A 24436-nucleotide genomic window follows, 5' to 3' on the forward strand; every position below is an offset into this window, starting at 1 on the left:
CACTTTTTGGATTATGTACTATTAATAAAAATGTAAATAGAATTCATGGTAAATAGTCAAAATAGTGAAGGTGAATTATATGATTAGTCTAATTTTTTTTTTTTTTATAGAAGATTAGAATTAACATTTCTAAGAGTAAAAATTTCGTTGCAGGTATGTAACAGTGGTTTTTGTCCCAGATTTAATAAACATTAGTTCCTCCCAGTGTGCCTCTAGGGGATCAAAAACAAGGACGGACCGGATTTCAGAATGGCAAAATCCAAAATGCTGCTGACTCCCTTCATCAATGCACTACATCGACCTTTAAATAACAGCATATGCGCCCTACGTAGTGCACTAGTTGAAAACTGATGAGTCATTGTGTCGGTCGCCTGCCTTCTGTTTTCAGTCGTCTGTAAGTTGCGTAAAGATGACGCCCGTTTGATTAGTTAGGTCGTTTTGGCTAAAGGTAGTCTGTTAATGGCGAGCAATGTTCTCCGTCTAATACGACCTTACATTTTCAACTCTAACCCCGTTTTGCTGAGGTCTTATTCAATGGACGGCATGGGTACGGCGATCGCGTCGCGTCGTTCCCCGCTCGAGCGGCTGGATTTCGATAACGTCGTGCTGAGGAAACTTCCTGTGGAGGAGTCGGAGGCCCCGGGAGTGAGGACCGTCCGCGGCGCGTGTTTCTCCAGAGTGAAGCCGCAACCTGTGCAGAATCCTCGCTTTGTAGCAGTGTCCGGTCCCGGTATGGCGCTGCTTGGCCTCAGCGTGGAGGAGGTGATAAATGACCCGCTGGGTGCTGAGTATCTGAGCGGCTCCCGGGTGATGCCAGGCTCCGAGCCCGCTGCCCACTGCTACTGCGGACACCAGTTCGGGCACTTTGCAGGGCAGCTGGGTGATGGAGCTGCGTGTTATTTGGGTGAAGTGAAAGCTCCAGCTGATCAGAGTCCCGAGCTACTGAAGGAAAACCCCAGCAGGCGCTGGGAGATCCAGCTGAAGGGGTCAGGGCTCACTCCATACTCCAGGTAGACCTACGAACATCATTTATTCTTTACAACCATAAGACTGATGATTGAGGCTTAAAGCATCATCATCATCATCATCATCATTAATTTCCACTAACTTTATCCTGGTAGATCCAGAGCCTGTCCTGGGTGTCTGGAATAGTGGAATAGTCTGTTGCAGGTCCCCATGCTCCCACACACCTAGGGACAGTTTAGTGTGGACAATCCACCAACTGGAATGTTACTGGGAGCTGGGAGGAAACTAAAGAAACAAGACGACAACAACAATAATAATAATGTTATAGTTGATAGGTTATTTATATATTATTATCCACTATAATTGGTTATAAATCAAAGGACAGACAGCTGGTGTATAAACATAATGCATTTTAAACTTGTCAGTAAACAGGCAAGGCAATTTACATTTACAGCATTTGGCAGACTCCCTTATCCAGAGCGACTTATTTATCTCATTTTTACAACCCTAAACAAATGAGGTTTAAGGGCCTTGCTCAGTGGAATATGACTGAATTGACTATAACGCTGCTACTTAACATCATTATTTCTACATCTAGTGTATTTCTATTCTAGTGCATTCTATGGTATTCAGATCATTGCCATAGAACAGAAAACATATTGTATGAATGGAATTTACCATTTGTAAACAAATCTCGGTAGAATCTAAAATTTATTATCTTATTTACTGTTTTAATGCTTCAAATGGCAAATCTACTTGTTTCTGGTGTATTTACTAACCCCATGACATATGATCACTTAATAAAGTTGAACACAAATTTTTGTGTTAAACTTGCAAACAGTAGTGTATAACTACTGTTAGTTATAATCGTGTATATATATATATATATATATATATATATGTGTGTGTATATATGTGTATATATATATATATATATATATATATATATATATATATATGTGTGTATATATATATATATATATATATATATATATATATATATATATATATATATACACTGATCAGGCACAACATTATGACCACATGCCCAATATTGTGTTGGTCCTCCTTTTGGTGCTAAAACAGCCCATCGAGGCATGGACTCCACTAGATCACTGAAGGTGTGCTGTGGTATTTGGCACCAACATGTTGGCAGCAGATCCTTTAAGTCCTGCAAGTTGCAAGGTGGGGTCTGCATAGATCGGACTTGTTTGTCCAGCACATCCCAGAGATGCTTGATTAGATTGAGATATGGGGAATTTGGAGGCCACGTCAACACCTCAAACTTGTTGTGTTCATCAAACCATTCCTGAACCATTTTTGCTTGTGGCATGGCACATTATCCTGCTGAAAAAGACCACAGCTATCAGGGAATACCATTTCCATGAAAGGGTGTACACAGTCTGCAACAATGCTTAGGTCGGTGGTATATGTCAAAGTAACATCCACATGGATGGCAGGACCCAAGGATTCCCAGCAGAACATTGCCCAAAGCATGACACTGCCTCCGCCAGCTTGCCTTCTTCTGATAGTGTATCGTGGTGCCATGTGTTCGCACACGCACCCAGCCATCTACATGATGTAAAAGAAAACGTGATTCATCAGACCAGGCCACCTTCTTCCATTGCTCTGTTGTCCAGTTCTGATGCTCACCTGGCCATTGTTGGCACTTTTGGTGGTGGACAGGGGTCAGCATGGGCACCCTGACTGGTCTGCGGCTATGCAACCCCATACACAACAAACTGTGATGCACTTTGTATTCTGACACCTCACTGCTCAATGTTATGCCTGATCTGTGTATAAGTAGCTTCATAGAACAGTATGTTTCAGTAGAACAAACTAGCAATGTTCATTTCAATAACCAAGGCATGTTGTATCTTGTACATATTTTATAATGTAGTCTGTTTATTTATTTTAATGTTTTCTGCTTTTTCAAATAACAAGTGTCATACCAGACCTCTCTTTCTTCAGGCAAGCAGATGGACGTAAAGTCTTGCGCTCCAGCATCCGTGAGTTCTTGTGCAGCGAAGCTGTTTTTGCCCTAGGGATTCCTACCACACGGGCCGGCTCTGTAGTGACCTCAGACTCGCGGGTCATGAGAGATGTGTTTTACAACGGCAATCCGAGCATGGAGAGATGCTCAGTGGTGTTGCGCATCTCTCCCACTTTTATCAGGTCGGTGCTGATATCAGGTTTTTACACCTATTGTTTTATAGAAATTGCTGATCATTTCGTGTGGTAGATGTCCGATTTTCATTAAAATCTGAGACTTTGTTGTCTTCTTGTCCTTGTGTAGGTTTGGTTCGTTTGAGATTTTCAAACAGGCAGATGAATTCACAGGTCGGCAAGGCCCCAGCTATGGATATAATGAGATACGAACTCAGATGCTGGATTATGTCATTGAAACTTTCTACCCAGAGATCCAACAGAGTCACTCAGACCCAGTGGAGAGGAACACCGCGTTCTTTAGGGAGGTATGCTTTACCTAATAAACTTTTATAGCCCATCAGATAAATAAAAGCTCCAATCCAATTCAATCTTTACATACTTAATCAGAGGTGGACAAAGTACACAACTTCCTTACTTGAGTGAAAGTACAGATACTACTGGTCAAACATTACTCCATTACAATTATTTTTACTTAAGTAAAAGTACAGAAGTACTTGTTTTTAAAAGTACTTAAGTATCAAAAGTAAAAAGTAAATATAGCTACGCACACTCATCATAAACAAAGCATTTCACATTTAGATTCATACTTATTTATACAATATAATTTACTATTCACATTTTATAAAAGTTATATATATTTTCACATTTCATTTACATCGTTTTAATATGCATTTACACCGTTCTCAAGGCTCCTCCCTACTGCATGCAATGCATTGTGGGCAATATTACCCGTTAGAGTGTGCATCGTTCTGCACTTCGAATTTCTACCAGAAGTAGCAGACCATCCGGGATTTTTTTGGAATACTCTTTTCAGCATACTACGATTTGGGGCATACTAATTCTATTTTCGAATACAATTTAGGACAGATATTATGAGAATTTGGACGCAGCGTACGTTTTTGAGTGTTAACTAACATCATTACCAATGCATTGGTGGCAACTAGGCGAACAAATACATAAAAAAAAACATTAGCCTCACCATACATACTTCATGGCACAGGCAATATCCATTTCATGCTTTTACCAGAAATTAAAAGTATACATACCTCAATATGCTTCTATATTGCTGTAGGCTAAGATGTGGTTTGTTTTCGGTAAACAAAGCAAACATTTAAAACGAAAAGAATCTTTACTCTTTTCTAAAAACTGGAACATACTGTCTAAGTATGGCCATGGATGCACACACTGTGCCGATGATCTGTCTTCATCCATTTTGTCACCAATTGATCAGAGTTCAAAAAATGATGGAAAACCACTGAACTTCACATGTGATGCTACAAGAGTGAAAAAAAAATCATCCTCTGATTAACGTAACTACTTTCTACTCAATGACCTGGACAGAAATATAGTGGTGTAAAAAGTACAATATTTGTCTTTCAAATGTAGTGAAGTTAAAATAACAAGTTTCCAGATACAATAATACTCAAGTAAAGTACAGATACTCAAGTAAATGTACTTCGTTACTGTCCACCTATGTACTTAATTGACTAGGACTAGTAAATGATAGCTACACATAATGTAATAAAATAGGGCAAACTAGTTGGCTGATGAAGTACATTAATAAAGGCTTAGGCTGGAGGGGGCAATGGTAATTATTCTCTTCTTAGTTTCTTACGTAGAACATTGTATTTGTCTCATTAACAGCAAGTCAGTAAATGTCATTATTTAACTATAATTAGCGTTTTTATTTACTCTCAGTATGTTTAACTGTGACGTGAGGTATTTCGTATGGTGTATTAGTTAGAGTTAATAAGTAGTGTACTAGTTATGCTAGTAACAGCATTGTAGATCTTCATTCTTCCATATGTGTATAGTTCTGAAAAAAATTGCTCATCTATGCTCGCTAGTTTATCTATCTAATAAAAACATCTTGCCATCAACTAGATCATGTTTGGCAGATGACAAGACATGTGGGGTTCAGAACTAGTAGTGTAGGCAACTTTTAGATTCATTTGTAAGAATTTTTAGTCATATAACAATGTTATTATGAACTGTTGTTACTGATGATGAGGGTTGAACAGTCAGTGCAGAACGAATAAAGAAACTACAAGCTAGTAAGACTATAAAATTAATTCCATTACACGCAGCAACACATCTTAGAGGCTTAGAGCTTTAAATGGACAGTGACTGCATTTCACAGCCTCAATGTACTGATGAATAAGAAATTCAGTGCACTGGGAAATTACATTAACTTCTGATGTGAAGTCAGTACTTGTTTAAAAGAAGCAGTCCCATTTTTTTTCACTGTTACTGTGTCACAGTGTTCTTATGTTGCAAATGAAAAGCAGTATTGCCTGCTTTTCTCTCTGGTCTAGAAACTTCTCCGTACTTTAGCTACTGAAGAATTCATAGCAGTTGCTGAATAATTTGCTTTAAAACAAATCACATAATACTAAGCTGAGACTTCTCAGGTTTAATCTTTATTTGTAAATATTTATTTCAAATAAAAAAAAATGATTAGATGTCATTCATGTTTGTTCATGGTTTTCTCTCTCTTGTAGGTGATGCTGAGAACAGCCAGACTTGTGGCCCAATGGCAGTGTGTGGGATTCTGTCATGGAGTCCTCAATACTGATAACATGAGTATACTGGGGCTTACACTGGACTATGGACCATTTGGCTTCATGGACCGGTATGGTCTCACACATAGTCGGTGTTACTTGAATGTCTTTAAAATCATTTTGAATGAACTTTTCATTGAATAAGATTTTACATTAAATAAATGCCACTATGTTAAAAGATTTTGCTCAGGGTTTCTGATGGTCATTTATGATGCACTGAATAAAAAACCAAAACCTGAAAACGATCTGGTGAATTTGACCTTCATTCAAATTAGTGTCCTTATGCTTGCTCTTGGCAGATGCTTTCTGTTGATCAGGATCCATGCAGCCTGCAGCAGAATGTTAATGTCACTCTCTGTTTTTCCTTCTGAAGCTTTGACCCAGAGTTCATATGCAACGCCTCTGATAATTCTGGCCGTTACTCATATCAAGCTCAGCCAGAAATCTGTCGCTGGAACCTGGCTCGGCTAGCAGAAGCTTTGAACCCAGATCTGCCCTCGGACCGGGCGCAGGCTGTGTTGGAGGAGTACACACCCCTCTTCAACGTGTTCTACTTGAGCAACATGAGAAGGAAACTGGGCTTGCTGAGGAAGGAGGAACCAGAGGATGAGATTCTCATCACAAACCTAATGCAGACAATGCATAACACGGGTACAAAGCTTAAACTTCTTTTCCAAACAGACCTGAATGACTTTAAGCTGTGTATTTTTAGGAACAAAATATTCTGGACTGTTTTTTATACTGAATGACTTTCCTTTGTTTTGTGTGACTTTTCAGGTGCAGACTTCACCAACACCTTCCGCTGTTTGAGTCAGATTTCATGCCCTGCAGAAGGAGAGGCAGTGGAGGATAATGAAGTTGTCAGACAGGCCATAGAGCTTCTCCTGCAGCAATGCTCCTCTCTAGAGGAGCTAAAGGCTGCCAGCAAACCTACTATGGACCCACGGTAAAGCAGTTTTCACTTTAGATATTTTTTCATGCTCTCTTTATATGGGTGAATGCTTGTTTTTTTTCACCTTGTCTTATATTGAGACGTTTCCTGCAGCAAGCTTTGTTTCAATTGTGAATTTTCATACTTAAGTCAGCCAACCCAAAAAAAAGTTAAGGATATTCGGCTTTCGGGTGAAATTTCAGGATGCACCTAAAATGCACTATAACCTTTACAGGTGAACATAATTTGACCTTCTCTACACTTTTGAATGCACATGTCCAACTGTTCAGTGTTTCAGTACTTTTTGCATAACTTGCTGTTCTCTAACAAGGTGCTTAATGGCAAAATTCAGAACTGGGGTTTGATCTATGAATCGACCAATAAATTTTCTGGTTCGATTAGAATTGATATTTAGACAGTCCTCTTCTGTTCACATTTTGACATCATGAGACCAACACCACACCTAACAATTGATCAACAGTACCTTGCCATTGCGAGGCTTCAAACAGGATGTTCTCAGAGGGAAGTGGCCACTGAGCTTAGAGTGTCAGAGTGTCATCAGCAGGTTGCAACAGAGATACAGAGAGACTGGAAGAGTCACAGAAAGGCATAGAAGTGGACGTCCTTTGGCCACAACCCACGTTGATGAGCGCTTCATTGTGAACAGTGCCCTGTGGAACCGGATGGCGAATGCCACTCAACTCCAGTCATATTTAAGTGAGGTGAGAGGCACCCAAGTGTCACGTCAGACCATTCGAAACCATTTACATCAGCGTGGTCTGCGTGCTAGACGACTGTCATCTTGCATGGGCCAGGGAGCATTTACGCTGGACGAGGGACCAGTGGGCCTCAGTGCTGTTCTCTGATGAAAGTCCATTCACGTTGTGCAGAAAGATGGCCGCCAACGATGTTGGAGATGTCAAGGAGAGCGCTATGCATCAGCCACTGTTGTGGTGGCGTTACAGTCTGGGCAGGTGCGTCTACTCAATACAGAACTGCCCTACATCTTGTGAATGGTAAAATGACAAGCCAATACTACCTGAATAACATCATTAATCCAGTCATTGTGCCCCTGCATGAACAACACAGGCCTAATTTCATCTTCATGGACGACAATGCTCCAGCTCATTGAGGTCGCATCATTGGGGAACAGCTGCTGGAGGCTGGGGTACCTCAAATGGAGTGGCCTGCACTTTCTCCAGACCTAAATCCCATAGAAAACCTATGGGATCAGCTGAGTCGCTGTGTAGAGGCTCCTGAGGGCCTGAGGGGCGCCCTTCAAGAAGAGTGGAATGATAATAACAATAGCAATAAGTCGACTCGTGAACAGCATGAGACGTCGTTGTCAAGCTGTAATTGATGGTCAAGGGCACATGACAAATTATTGAGACATTTTTTGTTATGGTATACCACCACTGTTGTTGGCTTTTGTTTGAATAAATTGTTTGAGATGAGGAAATCACCATTGCATGCTTCTACTTAAATGCCCTACTTTCATGATATAATATCACTTTTTACATTTTCCATAAATTTCACCCAAAAGCCAAATATCCTATTAACCTAATAACTTTTTGTGAGTAGTGTATAACCCATGACAGTTTATAAAGGTGTTGCTAGGGGTTCAGTTACTAGCAAGCACAGCTTATCTCATGTACTACAATATAATGTAACTGGAAAAAAAAAATCAATTATGTTATCCATGCAGTCCAACAAACTATTTAATGTGATACATCACATTAACAAACATGCCCTGATATTTGCAAAACTAACTCCTTATTGATTAAGTGGCTTTTAAGGGTAACAGTATGGCCAAATATTTAATTTATTTTTGATCCTCCAACAGAAATCAATCCACTAGAAGCAACACTCACTTTATAGCCTGCAGGCTAGCTGACTAGCTAACTCGCATTGATTTGTACATTCCCCTTAAAGGTGCTTCCCGTAAAATTGGTGTCACCTCTTCCTTAAAGGCTATCATTTTCTATGTCCACTGATGTCTAGCAGTTAGTTGAAAAAGTTAGTTATAACTTGTACAGAAACAGAGACTGATTTTACAGTTAGTTTTTTTTCTTCTGTCACAATTGTAAATGATTTGAAATGATTCCCCAGTTTAAAGATGGTGCTTATATTTAAGTGGTATAGTTGGACTACATAAGTAGATTTATTTTAATATGGTGTTTTCTTCTCTGTATAGTAGGTACATGTATAGTATGCGATTTCTGTTTGGCTTTACCCCTTTCATTTACTTTTATTCATATCCTCATTTGAAGGATCCAAAGGATGAAATTGGTTCATTTTAGAAACATTATGTGGTTTAATTAGCTATTATTTTCCCACAGTGAGCTCTCTATGCTGCTGTCCTTGGCCCAGAGTAACGCTGCACTGTTCGGCATGTTGTCAGATCGGAGGACATTGGCCCGGCAGCTGGAGAAGCTCTCTAGGTTAAAGGAGCTCCTGGAAAGCACAGAGACAGACCTGAAGACAAAGCAGACAGAGGAATGGACCTGCTGGATTAAACAGTACAGGTGCGGATAGGGATGAGGCGTTCAGTATGCAATCAAACAGAGCCATTGTGCTAGGCAACAACAGGTTGCTTGGAAACCCAAGTGATAAAACGCTCAGGGGTTTCATTAGGTACAACAGATGGTAGAAAGCTAGAACAAACATGATGGAAGTGTTTGTGGTCCCTTGAGAACATTTGTCAAAACACCCTCTTCAAGACTGTTTTAAATTATTCTTATATTTACCAGCGAAACAGATTTTTGATATTAACAAACCAACATTTACGAATAGCCACTGCATTTACATGTCACCTTTGTTTGCTCCCAGGCAGCGTCTTGCTCGTGAGTGTGAGGGAGAGTGTGATGTGAAGGCAGTGCAGGAGGAGAGAGTGCATGTGATGGACAGCACCAATCCTCGTGTAGTCCTTCGAAATTACATCGCCCAGAACGCAATCGAAGCAGCAGAGAATGGCGACTTCTCTGAGGTTGATTTGTGACCACATTCCATCTTGCCTAATACATATTTTAGAAATGTGTATTCTTCCAAACTGAAAAAATAATCCTCTGATGTGGTGTCCTCAGGTTCAGAGAGTTCTGAAAGTGCTGGAGAAGCCGTTTTGCTCGCAGGAGGGCTTGGAGCTGCCAGGCTGCATGGTAGGACGGAGGAGGACGGAGGAGGCACAAGAAAGGGATGAAGAAGAGGAGCAGAGAGAGGCTGAGGAGGATGTTACAGGAGCAGAGAACAGAGGGATTGTGTCTTATGACAGTAGGCCCCCAGCATGGGCTGCTAAAATCTGCGTCACATGATCATCCTAAACCCTTCAGGACAAGTATCCCAGAGATTCCCTCTCTGGGTGTCTGTCTGTGAAGGCTTTTTGAGGTACTAAACTCATGTTAACCAGTTTAAGAATATATAGAACATATGAAAAATAATGGTTGATTTCTAGTGAAACTAAAAATGCAGTTCTACAAAATTCTATTCTATATATTTGACTGGTTATTAATGATGACTTAGACCACCAGTCTAAGACACAGGTCTAGGTCTGAAAGACAGAAGTTTTAGTACCCTTATAAACCAAAGAGTATGTGGGCTAGGGTGAGAGAGAGAGTTTTTGTGTGTAATTTTATATGTAATTTTGTGTGTGAGGGAGTGAGTGAGAGCAAGCAAAAGTCTTAACGCACAAGTAAGTGAACGATAAGCTCCAAATTGTAAGCGCACATTTAGTTGCTGCTAATACTTACAACAAATTATGTCTGTTGTATTCAAATGCAATTCTGTTATTAAGTAATAATATGCAAATGAGCGTATGCTGGAATAAAAGGTTTGTGGTTCCTTACTCTATACAAATGGAGTATATACCTGAATGTAGGCCTTACGGTTTCAGGACTTTTATGAAATTTATTGAAAGTGGTGTAATAAGTGTGATTGTTTACTTTCTTAATAATTTAGATATAATAAACTGTAAAATAAATAAACAATTAAACCTCTGCCAAAGACAATGCTGTCCATGTTTTTTGTATTGTTATTTTATGAGCAATGCATTTTGTTTAATCTGTGATACTTTAATTTCACAATACTTACTTTCTTACTTTTTATAATAGTGCTTTCTTCCAAAGGCGTATACAATGATTTATGCAGAAACAATACAGCGTAAAATAAAGCACCACTGTACTGTATTTAGTTATGCAGAGCATGGTCAGTGCTATAGTGTTATAGTTTTGCTCTTTGTAAATAAATGTAAATTAATAGCACTACTGTACATGCATCTGTGCCTCAAAAGAGCATATAAGAACATTTCCTGATTTTGATCAAAATATTTGATTCCTGGTATAAAAAATGATTTGATTTATGGTAATGCAATATAATGGTTTAAGTTATATGTGTCTATTGTTACAAGAAAGGAATACCAGTACAGATGATAACTTCGGATCACAACTAACATGCGAACACGTTGTGTTTCAGTAGAAAGGAAGCAGAAAGGAATGTATGTGCCTCAGGGTCTGCAGGTTAGAACCTGTTACCAAAAGCCTTCTTAACACAACCTACAAAATTAGACAAGGAGAATGTGCTTTAAGCAGACGGACGGAGGGACAGACAGACAGACAGACAGACAGATAGATAGATAGATAGATAGATAGATAGATAGATAGATAGATAGATTTCTTCCTCTAATTTTACTGATTGAAAAAGGGGATCTCCAATAACGGTTATATCTTTTAATAAGGATTCTCCAGATATTACAGTGCATTTTTTTTTCTATTTCAAAAATATTAATAGTAAATACCAGGAATTCAGTGTAATACTGATCTCAATATTACAATGTTAAAAATGTATCTCTGAGTCAAAATATAACTCGTTTCTAATGGGGTTTTTTCTTGAAACCCCCTCTGGCTTTAAAAAAAAAAAACACCCATGTGTTACACTCCAAAAATAGGGCTGAACGTTTGTTTCTTTCTGGGGTTGTACCCTGACGTGTACACTTTTTTACCTAGAAATGTGTATGTAGTGTTCTTCTAAACCTATTGTCCACTATAGGGCAAGGAAAAGAACATTTGTGTACATGTGACTTTAACAGCCTCTTTCTGTGGCTACAAATACTAAGTAGCATGTTAAATACTACGCCACAGCACTACAGTACTAAACAGTACAGTGACATGCTTGTAGCGTACAGGTTATACACGTGCTACGTAGTACGCTAGTATGGATGATGGCTACATGGAAGCGCGCTCAGTGGGCGGGGCTATGTACCTGCTGACGGCGCAGCCGCGGCTCGGCTTTTCCCAGGTATTTTCACTCATAGGTGTGTCTTAGAACTTGGCAATCACTGTGGCTGTATGTGAAACAACAACCTTTAATTTTAATTGTTAAACTATTTTCAGCAAACCATGACCCAGCGTTCGAGACCTGGCTATTATCGTCAGGAAGTGAACAAAACTATTTGGGAAGTACCTGAAAGATATAAAGACTTAAGACCGGTTGGGACGGGGGCTTATGGTACAGTATGGTGAGTGGGACTCAGCTTTAACTCTACACTGTTCAAACGCCATTTTATTGCCTTTAGTTATGTTTCTTCATCGTCGTGTTTGAAGGCTTGTACTGTTTAAAACCAGTCGCTTTCCTAACTGGGCTATGAGAGTTTTCATAGCATGTTATAAAGTAAGTACTCATTTCCTGTTTCGATACAGTGTTCATCCACTCCTGTCATGGCCTGTAAGAAATACCAGTGAAATAATCACCACCCAGGCCAATAACTACACTGTTCAGTAACCTATATTGTGTTTTACTCAAAAATATTTCCCACACATCTTCCTTCTCCTTCTTGTTTAAGAGCTTTCTTTATTTGTTTTTTGTTTTTTGTTTTTATCATAAGTTGAGCTCCTGAATAATTTTCCTTTTCTTTAAGAATGCATGCAAAACTTATCTAATAAATAACAATACATTTTTTGGTCTCTAGCTCTGCTCAGGACCGCAGAACAGGGTCAAAGGTAGCAATAAAGAAACTCCTAAGGCCTTTCCAGTCTGAACTTTTTGCCAAGAGGGCTTACCGGGAACTCCGACTTCTTAAACACATGAAGCATGACAATGTGAGTAAAGAAAATATCCATTCTGCACCCTGTGCCTGTTTTCTGTTTATATGAACTCACATCTGCTTTACTGGGCTGTAGGTTATTGGACTGCTTAATGTTTTTACCGCAGACCTTTCACTGGACCGATTCCAAGACTTGTAAGCTTTGTATTCAATCTTTCCATCGTTCTGTTTATTTATTTTTTTATCTCTTGTATGATCATGAATGCATTGTGTCATTGCTGCTTGTTTTTTTTTTCTGTTTTGAATACATCTCTTTTTGAGCTTGATTTCTCAGGAACTTCAGTAAATAAAAAATATTTGTCAGTTTCTCTCTGATTCTCTCTCATGCACAGTTACCTCGTGATGCCCTTTATGGGTACTGATCTTGGGAAACTTATGAAAACAGAGAAGCTTTCAGAAGACCGAGTTCAGTATCTTGTCTACCAGATTCTGAAAGGACTAAAGGTGTGTGTCTTATATACACCGATCAGGCATAACATTATGAGCACTCAGAGGTGAAGTGAATAACACTGATTTTCTCCTCATCATGGCACCTGTTAGTGGGTGGGATAGATTAGGCAGCAAGTGAACATTTTAGTCCTCAATGCTGATGTGTTAGAAGCAGGAAAAAAGGGGCAAGCGTAAGGATTTGAGCGAGTTTGACAAGATCCAAATTGTGATGGCTTGATGACTGGATCAGAGCATCTCCAAAACTGCAGCTCTTGTGGGGTGTTCCCGGTCTGCAGTGGTCAGTATCTATCAAAAGTGGTCCAAGGAAGGAGCAGTGGTGAACCGGTGACAGGGTCATGGACAGCCAAAGCGCATTGATGCATGTGCGGAGCGAAGGCTGGCCCGTGTGATCCGATCCAACAAACAAGCTACTGTTGCTCAAATTGCTGAAGACGTTAATGCTGGTTCTGATAGAAAGGTGTCAGAATACACAGTGAATGTCTGGTCAGGGCTGTCTTGTCAACAAAAGGGGGACCAACACAATATTAGGCAGATGGTCATAATGTTATGCCTGGTTGGTGTATTTGCTCTGTCTCTTTTACACACACTTAGACAAACAGACTCATGTACATTATCTTCTCTCATTTGCAGTATATCCATGCTGCTGGTATCATTCACAGGGTAAGCTGCATGTAATTCCATATACTGCTACACATCACTGGAGTAATAATGCATAGTTGATCATTGCTTATAGTTGTAACTTACAGGACCTCAAGCCAGGCAATTTAGCCATCAATGAAGAATGTGAACTCAAGGTAACACAGCATATCAAATGTGCTTCATGTCTGATCTAGATTAAAGCAGATAGTAATATTTAAAAGTGGCCCTTATATACCTATACATTTTTTTTCCTGTACTAGATCCTGGATTTTGGTTTGGCCCGTCAGGCGGATAGCGAGATGACAGGCTATGTGGTAACTCGCTGGTACAGAGCCCCTGAGGTCATCCTCAACTGGATGCATTACACACAGACTGGTGAGTCATGTATTTGAAGTATTTATGTGTTTTTCTTGGGTTAGCCTTTTAAATGATTTGATGACCTTCAGTCTTGAGCTCACAGACGTGCAGACTGGATATGAATCATGTAAACCTTATCTTGAATTTTGATTATTATTGCAGATTGTCCTGTCGATTCCAACGAGGCATGATTATCCTGTTATTTCTACGTGCATGCAACTTACCTCGGAAGTTGAAAGTTGGAATGTAGAATTATGGCATTTACAACTTCTGTGTGTTCAAGCTACAAAGTTGGGAGAAAAACATAGGCCCTCTATGTTTGTCTGTTCTTAGGCAGCTAGCTTGTCAGCTAACTATATTTCCCTCCTTAAAACAGCGTACTGTGTAGTCTGGATGTTGCTTGATCTAATACATATGTACTAATATATAGAGTTTAACTCATTTAAAGTTAGTATGTGCTGCTTTGTTTACAGTTTATGCGATGAGTAGTCATGTTAACTTGATGTTACTTGAGCTCAGAGATGTTCCTAAGTCAGCTGTGAGATATAATCTCTCCAGAAGGTCCTGCTTTAGCCCTTAACACAAACACAGAGGAGCTGGTGCCAGTTTTAACATCAGTTATCTGGAACTGCTGGCTTGCATACAAATGATATGGCACAAGCAATGCTTGCAACATCGGCACATCTGGAGGAAACACAACAAACTTGTTTAACTACCAAGAATGGTGTCTAACAACAATCAATATCAAATCCATCTGGCACTCCTTAAACAGTAAACAAAACACAAAAATGTAGGATTAAAAAGACATTCTTGAGGTTATCTTTACTTTTATTGTTATATTTTAACCAATAAGGGAATTCTCTTAACAACCAACAGGAAAAAGTATGATATTTTGTGGACCATGATCCAGCTTGAAAAAACTGTACGAAGCTAAAATGTCTGCCTGTAACCAGCTACCTTAAAGTACACACAATGCACCACACTCCCTCTGATCATCTAGCTCTGCTCAGGCCCAACATCTCTCAGGTTACAAGGAAGGCGTGTATCAAGGCTCTTTTCTGTTCTGGTGCCTGGTGGAATGAAGTTTTCATATGATGACTAAAGACCAACCTCTTTATAAAGTACTTAAATTAGCCCTTTGTTATTTAAGAGAATTCTGTTTGTGGTTTTTTTTTTTTTTTTAATCGCAAACCATACTACTAAATTGGGATTTTAGCCTGATAGTACTCGGTCACTGACCTAGTCAACATTATGAGGATGTATCAGAGCACTTCTGTAAGATGTTCTAGATAGCAGCATCCTCCAAATGATGTGAAATTCTGAAAGGCTATGCCCTGTTAAAGCATACCTCTCTGTTTCTTTTCAGTGGACATCTGGTCTGTTGGCTGTATCATGGCAGAGATGCTTATTGGAAAACCTCTGTTCAAAGGACATGATCGTATCCTTCCCTCATACATATAGAACACTTTCAGACATCACTACAGAATGCCTCAGGAAGGGTCTTTTTTAGACATACTACAAGATACATGTAGCTAGTGATGCTTAAATGTTTTGATCCTATGTGCCATATTTCCTTGTCGCATGATGTTTTATTTTTGACCCTTGACCGTGTTGCATCAGACCTTGATCAACTGACTGAGATCATGAAAGTCACTGGAACGCCTTCACAAGAGTTCATCTCCAAACTGCAATCCCAGGATGTGAGATACATTCACTATTTCATTCTGTCGTTCTATGTAGGATCAGCAGAAATATTGTTCTTCACTTGAATATTTACAGAGAAAGCCCTGAATGCCAATTACTATATTTCAGGCTAAAAACTACATTCAGAAGATGCCCAAACTTAGGAAGAGAAATCTTCTGAATTTCATGCCAGACACCAACCCTCAAGGTACAAGCACTGATTTTTCACACATCCAGACACTGTCCTTTTCACCTCCACTTTTTAATTATAAATGGCGGCAGCCTGGAAAACCCTGTTCAGTGTTTCTGCGGACAGATTCTGGTAAACAGATTTTAACAAAAAATATATGCATTGTGCCAAAACAATGCTCTAAGCTTGTCTCTACTATGTAGATGTAATGCAACTTAGAATCCTATATTAAGATAATATTAATCATTAAATCAGGTTAAAATCATTTCAAATGGAAAATAAATTATTCTAGGAATAATTCAAGGAATTAATAAAGGATACTTGTTTCTAAAAGAAAATGATTGATGGGCAGGACTTCTGAATAGTCCAGAAGTATGTGAGCTTGTGTAAACATAGACAGTCTTTATGGACATATTTATTATTTATCTATTATATTTTTACATATTAAATTAAAGAAATAAATCTTATTTAAATAACTTTTTGTGTAGTTGGAATATAATCTTTAAGTGGGGTATTCTACCTTTTCAATTTGAGAAGTAACCAGACTTTAACTTTGTTTATGATTGAGATATGAGCTTAAAAGAAACATGATTCCGTTCAAGAAAATCCATTATGTTTAGACCATCAAATAGTAGAAAATGTATTTGTACATTCTCCAAGATCTCTATCTAAAGATTTTATTGTTGTCATGACTTAAATTTTTTATTATATTACCTATGTAATCACTATATATTGAATATATTGTATTTGATTATATTACCTGCAGCAATTGCTGTGTTGGAGTCCATGTTGTTGCTGGACCCAGAAAGCAGAGTGACAGCAGCTCAAGCTTTGTCTCTGCCCTACTTCTCTGAGTTTCGTGAGCCAGAGGAGGAGACTGAAGCGCCGCCATATGATCACTCACTAGACAATGCTGAGCAGTCCCTGGAGCAATGGAAACGTAAGTGGACATGAATTTAATGCACTGTGAATCCTTTGTTAACAGTGAAGCCAGGCATATATGTTATGGTTTTATAATGTTATTCACTGCAAAAAATGGTGCATCATATATCAGGAAAGAAGATATATTGCATATTAGATCGTCTATGGGATTGTGAAACACTGGACTTGGATTTGGAATAGAATTGTATTTTTCAAACTGGACAGACTTGATTAGTTTTTCTTTTATTAAAATTGATTTTATTATGTTATATTTGTATACTGTAGTGTTATAAAGTGCTTCAGTTAAAAGTAAAAAGTAGTTTTAAAAGAAAACAGTACCGTATTGGAGGGGCATCGGTACCGGCTGATACTTGAGGTTTCAGTATTGTTACTGTAAACGAAACAGTGGTATCATTCATTCTCTACTGTTTATCATATGTCTAAATCATGCCATAGTTCAAATATTTTACATCCCATGAGTAAATCTTCATCCAGTAGTTTACTTCATCAGTCATCAACCTCTGTTTAATTATGTGCAGTAACATACTGATACCTGATAATTCATGCTCTCTTTTTTTGTGTCTTTCTGAATCTCTGACCCACTTTCTCCTCCCGTCCAGGACTCACTTTTAGTGAGATTCTTACGTTCCAGCCTCCGCCACTGGGGCCTCTGCAGAAAGAGACATCACTCTGAGCAGAACCTTTTCACTATAAACATCTCAAGCCAAGTGTGCCATAGCTCGTTTCATGTGACCTATGGTATTGTGTGTATGTATACAGTATATAAATTATATACTTTATGGACTGTAGAACATGTTACGTGTTACAGTAAGTACTGCTGTGTTGGTGGTAAAGCATAAACAATACCAGCCACATGCCTTTATTAGGACACTGCACATCGTATTCATGTACTGGAACATGAGGCATAAATGCCATCATTTTTTGGAGCAAGTGTCTATAATTCTATGGTCTGCTGCAGATCATGGACACATTTAAGTCCATTGACATTTGGGTATATCCATATGTTAAACTAAATATCTTTTATATCTAAGTTTTTTTGAAAATAAATTCGCTACAACTAATAACCAAACTTCTGCTTTTCTTGCAATAAATTTGGTTTATTTCAAATTTTTTCATTTTCTATCCTTGTTTTAAGTTTAGCAATAATTTAAATATGAACAATTTTATTTACTTGAGGAAAATCATTACTGTACTTTTTTGTTTGTTTTATTTTTCCTCTTGGTAATACACACAATAAATACGGCAGTAATAAATCGTGAGTTTGAATCACAGTGATGCCACAGCTGTCCATAGCCGGGAATTCAAAAGAGCAAAACCGGACATACTCTGGACATCTCAGAGGGAGGGGGATCATCTCTCTCCTGTCAATCACAATGCCATTACCCAATCATGAGCATCTATAAGCTCATGCATGCAGAGGGGATAGTGCTTTCTTCCAAATGGGTTACAGTGCTGGCATTTCTACTTGTTTTCAGGGGCATAGTAATAATCATTGGTTTAAATTTCATGTCCTGGTAGAGATGCAGATACAGATATTTGGCGCACTAAACAGATACAGACCGTCTCATTCTGTTATACATCTACAGTAGAGATGGCAGTGTAGATTTGTGGAAATGAAATCCTGTGCTGCTGTGTTCATCAGCAGATGGCAGCACTTGAACAACTCTCATTACACACAACGTGAACTATTAAGTAAACACACAGGACTGCTGTAATTTACATTGTTACAATAGTCACTTCTTTTAGGTGGCTTTAGTAAGTTGCCACCAGTGTAATGCAAATATACTGATGAACAATTAAACCACAGTATTTAGTTGTTCATTCTAAAATTCCATGCCATGTATATTTTTTTTATCTAACCCAACAGCAATTCTTACATTCTCCATTAGCTTTGGATTTGGATGTCTGGAATTTTTTTTAAAGGTTTTCTCTGGCTCTTGTTGCAAATTTGTGCAGTGACTAGCAGGATAGACATTTGCATGACTTCAGGATCAAAGATGCACCCTCCCCCGTCTCCACAGTGTGTGTGTGTGTGTGTGTTCTATGGGACATCCGCATAGTTCATATGCATGTCAGACTGTTCTGTCCTGAGAAATACATGGGGAGGAAAATACATTCGTCATCCAACTCCGCTCTGAAATGTCTGATGTTATGCTAGAGAGAAGGGGAGAGCACAGTGGTCCACTCTCTGTCCTACTTCCCCAACTAGCTGCCGATGTGTTTACCTGTTGACTCCTAGCAGGGAAATGTTTTTCCATGCTCTCCTACAGTTTTTTGCATGTGAAACCAGACTGTTTACAACACTGTAACAATAAGTATTTGAAGCCCAAGTGAAACAGGATCACCGAGTGGTTTAAAAAAAAAAAAAAACGAAACAGGAATTCAACAATTAAGATGTTATTAGAATTATTAAGGAAATTGGTTATATGGTTCATTTTCTAAATAGGTTAGACTACAGTCCAATGCCTGGGAGCCTGCAAGCGTTTAAAATTATCTACCAGACATGATCAGCTTTTATTCTTGTTTTGAAATATTTCCTAGAGCTATATAAAAAAAAATCAACCACTGAACATTACGTAACCAAATTGTGCATTAATTAAGTCTTTATCAGAAAAGCCTGTTCGAATGTATCTGTATTGCAGAGTAAATGCTGAGTGTTCACAATTTTGCATGCTCAATAACATCTGGTTCCATATTTGTGGCTTTATCATGGCTCAGTCTTCTTAGAGAACACTCTGTTCTGCGGTCAGACTGTTAAACTGCCCATTTTTCCAACATCTGCATACTGTATTCTCTGTGTTGCATAACAGTCGTGAAAAGTGGTAATAAATCGCTCAGGGTTTGCTTGTGTTTACATAGTTTGCATAGTCTTGTATAGTTCATGCTCCTGTATTGAAAAATAAGGGGGTTTTTTTCTGTCAATTACAAAATGCGGAAAGAAATATCAGATAATTCCAGACCACTATTATTTTGTTGCTGATCTGGGATTTTGTCTGAAGTAAAGCCTAGAGTAAAGAAAGATCCATTTTAATGTGGGGAATTGTCTTCATGATGAGTTTAATGAGCTGTTGATAATATTCATGTAGTAATTAACAACATTATAACAGCAGGTTGGCTTATAAGTAAAGAATAAAACATAGCCATGGTCTAAAACATGTAGAAAAGTAATCAACAACATGGCAGTGTGATGCAAACTGGTGTGTGGCTGATTATCTTCTCATTACAGCAAATCCAGATTCGCTTCGTTCCTCTTATAGTAAGTCAATATTACAATTTTCGTTTTCATTTATTGATTAGGACATATTCAGTATTAAATAATGCATGTTACACTTCTTAACCATTTATCATTATGTTTAATGTTGTAGAACAGCTGCAATACAAGACCTGTTATCTATGATAGAGCAGCTAGAAACATTTCTCACCAGCAGCCTCTTTATTTCTCTTTTTCCTAAAGTTAATAAGAGAAATATTACAGCTTGTGATGTCACCAGAAAACTAGAACATTTTGTGGCTAAATGTTATTCAATTTATAATATAAGGATGAGCGTGTTAATATAAACCTGTGATTTGCCTTGAAACTGGCACTACTGTCAAAACTGTGCTATCTATATTTGTCTATTAATCGTCAATCGTCCTCACTCCAAACAGAATTGAGATTTTAAGAAATCAGGAATCAACCTTTTTCAACATTCCTCAGCCAGGAACCACTTGATAAAAGCTGGCACTGAAAAAAAAAAAGTTCAGCAAGTGCAAACTTAAACTTTTTTTTTTTTTTGTCTTCAAATATATTCTCATTTTCTGTATGAACAGTATGTACACAAATCTGTCTCATATGACATATCTTATGTTTCAGTGCATACTCCTCCTGCATATCTTCCTCTATGTTTACGTTCTGTCTTTCTATTCTTTGGAAGGCACACGTGCCGTCAGACTGTTGAGCTGATCTAAAAGAGCACACAGACTATGCAGACAGCTTTAGAGGAAATTCCACAGGCTTATGTGTTCCTGCTAAACGTCCCAGCATAAGTCAGAGAACCTGGATCTGCCCAGCCCCTTTGGTGAAGGCAGAAAAAAGGGGATAGAAGGTAATTCCAAGACCATGCTAGGTTCCTCTCAGACTTGGGCTGGAGACCAAACATGGTAAGAGAGGCATTTTAAGTACCATGGTTGGAAAAACAAACTTGTTCCAGAAAGTTACACACATTTAAAATGACTTTGCAACAGTCTAACACAGGATCATTTGACTATTTCCTCTCCTCTGTAATGTGTCATCTCAGAACTATGAATTTGTTCCTACCTGAGCAGAAACCAGTCTTTTTTAATGGAGCTTCATCACATATATAGAATTTTTCTGATATACATGTTCTTAACTTTCTTCATCTGTAACAATCACATAGTAGCTATGCAATGAATGAAAGTAATCTGCCCTGTATTAACTCTGGTGGTAAGTTAGTGTCCTGGCACAAATGCCATGTCTCAGCAGGCCTTCCCTGACAGCAGGGGGTTTTAAGATCCCATTCTTGCTTGAGAGAGTAATGGTGAGAAAGTTAAGGGGCTTTCCATTGCAGGTTGTAGAACACTGGCAGTTCTGAAGTAGTTTCCTGGCTTTATAATTTTTAACAAAAGCTTACTCTGGGCTTATGACGAAAATGTTCTAGATATAGGTGGCTTAATGTCAACAAAATAGCAGCCCACTCCTTGTAAAGGACATTTGGAGAGGTCTTAGATTTTTAGCCACTATTGGCTATTTTTAGCCAAGCATTGGATTATTCTACATTTTATAAGACATAATAAAAGCAATACCACACTACAACAGGTTCAAACCTGTTTGTCATGCACAGTAGTAAATAATAAATTGGATACATGATTTGTGACTACTGAACCTCTTAGTGTACTACTGTAATAGGGTTACCAGGTCTCAGTAGCATAACCAACCCATTGGTCAATAAAAATATCCCATTCCAAGTCATTGTATCAAATACCAAAAAGAATGATTAATACTGCTGAACAATATTCTAATATTTATTAAACAACATTATATGCTCTATTTGAATGAAGCAGTCTTACCATGCAGTCTTCAATATCATAAATTAAGAATACTAAAACACATGTTTAAAGTAGATGCAGGCTACTGTTTTTTGTTGAGTAAGGAATTACTGTCATTTATTCATTAAGTAATCCATTCACTTTCAGTAATCATTATAACCTAGTCAAGGTCACAAGGTGGATCGGGGATACACCTTGGATTAAACACACTGCTTGCACACTCATTCACACCTAGACATAATTTAGAGAAGCCAAGCCACCTAACATCATACTTTTGAGAGTTGGGAGAAACCCAGAGGAAGCCCACACAAACACTTTAATGTAATTAAAGATTATCTTCACTTCAACACCACTGTACCTATAACCTTAATCACAGTCCACGTACATTTATAATGTGTGCTTGCAAAATCTACCAACTTACCTATTTGGTTTGCAAAACACTGACATAATTAATGTAATGCATGCAAAACTTCCAACCCCCAACATGTGGACAAAAAAAATCAACCTGTATTAGCTAGACAAAAGAGGCCCAACGTGCAGACTTGGCAAACCGGTACTGCCAAATGTCAGTTTGTCTCCTCAAACAAATCGACAGCATCAGGTTGAGTGTGTGAAATGCTTTTTCTAACTATTTTAAGCAACTGACATGTGAGGTATTGAAAAATCCACACTAAACAACTTGCTAGTAATATTTAGAATCGTCGTCTGATTCATTTTGTTGTAAAATTTAGTTTTGACTACCTTTTGTTACTACCAAAGAATTTATCTTTAACTTTCATGCTAATACTGCCATCAACACCATCATGCTAGTCATCTCATAAATTTCTTGCTAGCTGAGCTTTCTTAACTTACACTATATTGCCAAAAGTTTTGGGACACACCTCCAAATCATTGAATTCAGGTGTTGTTTTTCAGTGGTGAGCCAGGCCAAAACTGGGACGTCTGCCTTTACATGCATATGAATTTAATATGGAGTTGGCCCGCCTTGGCAGCTTTAACAGCTTCAAATCTTCTGGGAAGGCTTTCCACAAGGTTTAGGAGTATGTTTATGGAAATATTTAACCATTCCACTAGAAGTGCATTTGTGAGGTCAGGCACTGATGTTGGATGAGAATGTCCGGCTCACAGCCTCCGCTCTAATTCATCCCAAAGGTGTTCTGTCAGGTTGAGGTCAGGACCCTGTGCAAGTTCCTCCACACCAAACTCACTCATCCATGTCTTTATGAACCTTGCTTTGTCCACTGGTGCACAGTCATGTTGGAACAGGAAGGGGTTATTCCCATATTCCCAAACTGTTTCCACAATGTCTTGGTATGCTGAAGCATTGAGAGTTCCTTTCACTGGAACTAAGGGGCTAAGCCCAACCCCTGAAAAACAACACCTGAATTCAAGGATTTGAAGGGGTGTCCCAAAACCTTTGGCAATATAGTGTAACTTCCTTGCTCTAAACTGGTGAGTGAAAAAAGAAGATTATGCTCCATTGTTTTTTTAGGAACCAACAGTGAAACCTGACTATTACCTCCTATACCTGAAATGATGAAATATTGAAATTGTTTCTATTAAACACCTTTGTAACTGTGCTAGCAATGTCCCCATGTGATACCAAAGAGGTACACAACTGCTAACTTTTCACAAAAATAATGAAAATACTGCACCAAACAGAAAATCAGCACCGGAATTGCTAAGCACATCACAAAAAAATTCAGTCACAACATATTGGACTTTTTCTTTAAAGGCCTTGACTCAAAAGCCTCTTAAATGACTTTTGAGCTGACAACCTTGCGGTCACTAGCACTAGCAAAAGCTACGATTGCACAAATAGCTAAAACAAACCAGCATGTAGTGATGCAAAAGCAAATTCAAGCACTGCCAAAATAAACACAAGCGTTTATCTGCAAAGAATTGCTGTACTAAAAAAAATGTGAGGGAAAGCAGCATTTTAGAATGAGCTTGTTTGTTTAATAAGGAGATGCCTCTTCTTCTGATTCCCAGCATATAACCTGAACTCGTACATAATGTTCTTCACCGCATTTGAGTGCATGCAGTAAATCAAGACTTTTAGGGGCCATGGAGAATGAGTAGCTTTGCTTAGCATGTGTTTTACAGTTCTGTGCAATGTGTATGGTGTAACTGGGTGCTGATAGCAGACCAAAGCGCCATATGGTTGGAATGCAGAGCAGGTGAGGGGACAACATGAATCACTGTGTCCATTTCTCTCATTGAGGCCTGCAGTGTGGTGTCCATGACCAGGTCAAAGATCAAAAGACATTGCATTGTATTTAATAAAGTCTTTTGAAGTCTAAAACGTCAAATTTATATTTGGTTTATTTATTCTCATTTGGGACGTGCATTAAAAAAAATTATTTCTAGAGTGTCTGGAAGTTAGATTTTTTTGTAAAGACCACAGTCCT

At 38.5% G+C, this 24436-nt stretch overlaps 2 protein-coding genes across 2 annotated transcripts; both read left to right on the plus strand.

The window, feature by feature from the left end:
• Window positions 1-354: 354 nt before the first annotated feature.
• selenoo1 (selenoprotein O1) lies at window positions 355-10628 on the plus strand. Its single transcript, XM_058387724.1, has 9 exons — window positions 355-1010; window positions 2938-3141; window positions 3263-3440; window positions 5637-5767; window positions 6070-6347; window positions 6474-6642; window positions 8967-9152; window positions 9457-9613; window positions 9711-10628. The coding sequence occupies exons 1-9, from the start codon at window positions 460-462 to the stop codon at window positions 9942-9944; spliced, it is 2088 nt and encodes a 695-aa protein (XP_058243707.1). The 5' UTR covers window positions 355-459; the 3' UTR covers window positions 9945-10628.
• A 1278-nt stretch (window positions 10629-11906) lies between these two features.
• Window positions 11907-18048, plus strand: mapk12a (mitogen-activated protein kinase 12a). Its single transcript, XM_058387726.1, has 12 exons — window positions 11907-12133; window positions 12584-12713; window positions 12795-12853; window positions 13051-13162; window positions 13799-13828; window positions 13915-13962; window positions 14068-14182; window positions 15531-15602; window positions 15785-15864; window positions 15977-16055; window positions 16804-16977; window positions 17579-18048. Exons 1-12 carry the CDS (start codon window positions 12015-12017, stop codon window positions 17650-17652), a joined length of 1092 nt encoding a protein of 363 aa, XP_058243709.1. The 5' UTR covers window positions 11907-12014; the 3' UTR covers window positions 17653-18048.
• The last annotated feature ends 6388 nt before the right edge of the window (window positions 18049-24436 follow it).

This window comes from Hemibagrus wyckioides, linkage group LG04, assembly GCF_019097595.1.
Source record: "Hemibagrus wyckioides isolate EC202008001 linkage group LG04, SWU_Hwy_1.0, whole genome shotgun sequence".
Lineage (NCBI taxonomy): Eukaryota > Metazoa > Chordata > Actinopteri > Siluriformes > Bagridae > Hemibagrus > Hemibagrus wyckioides.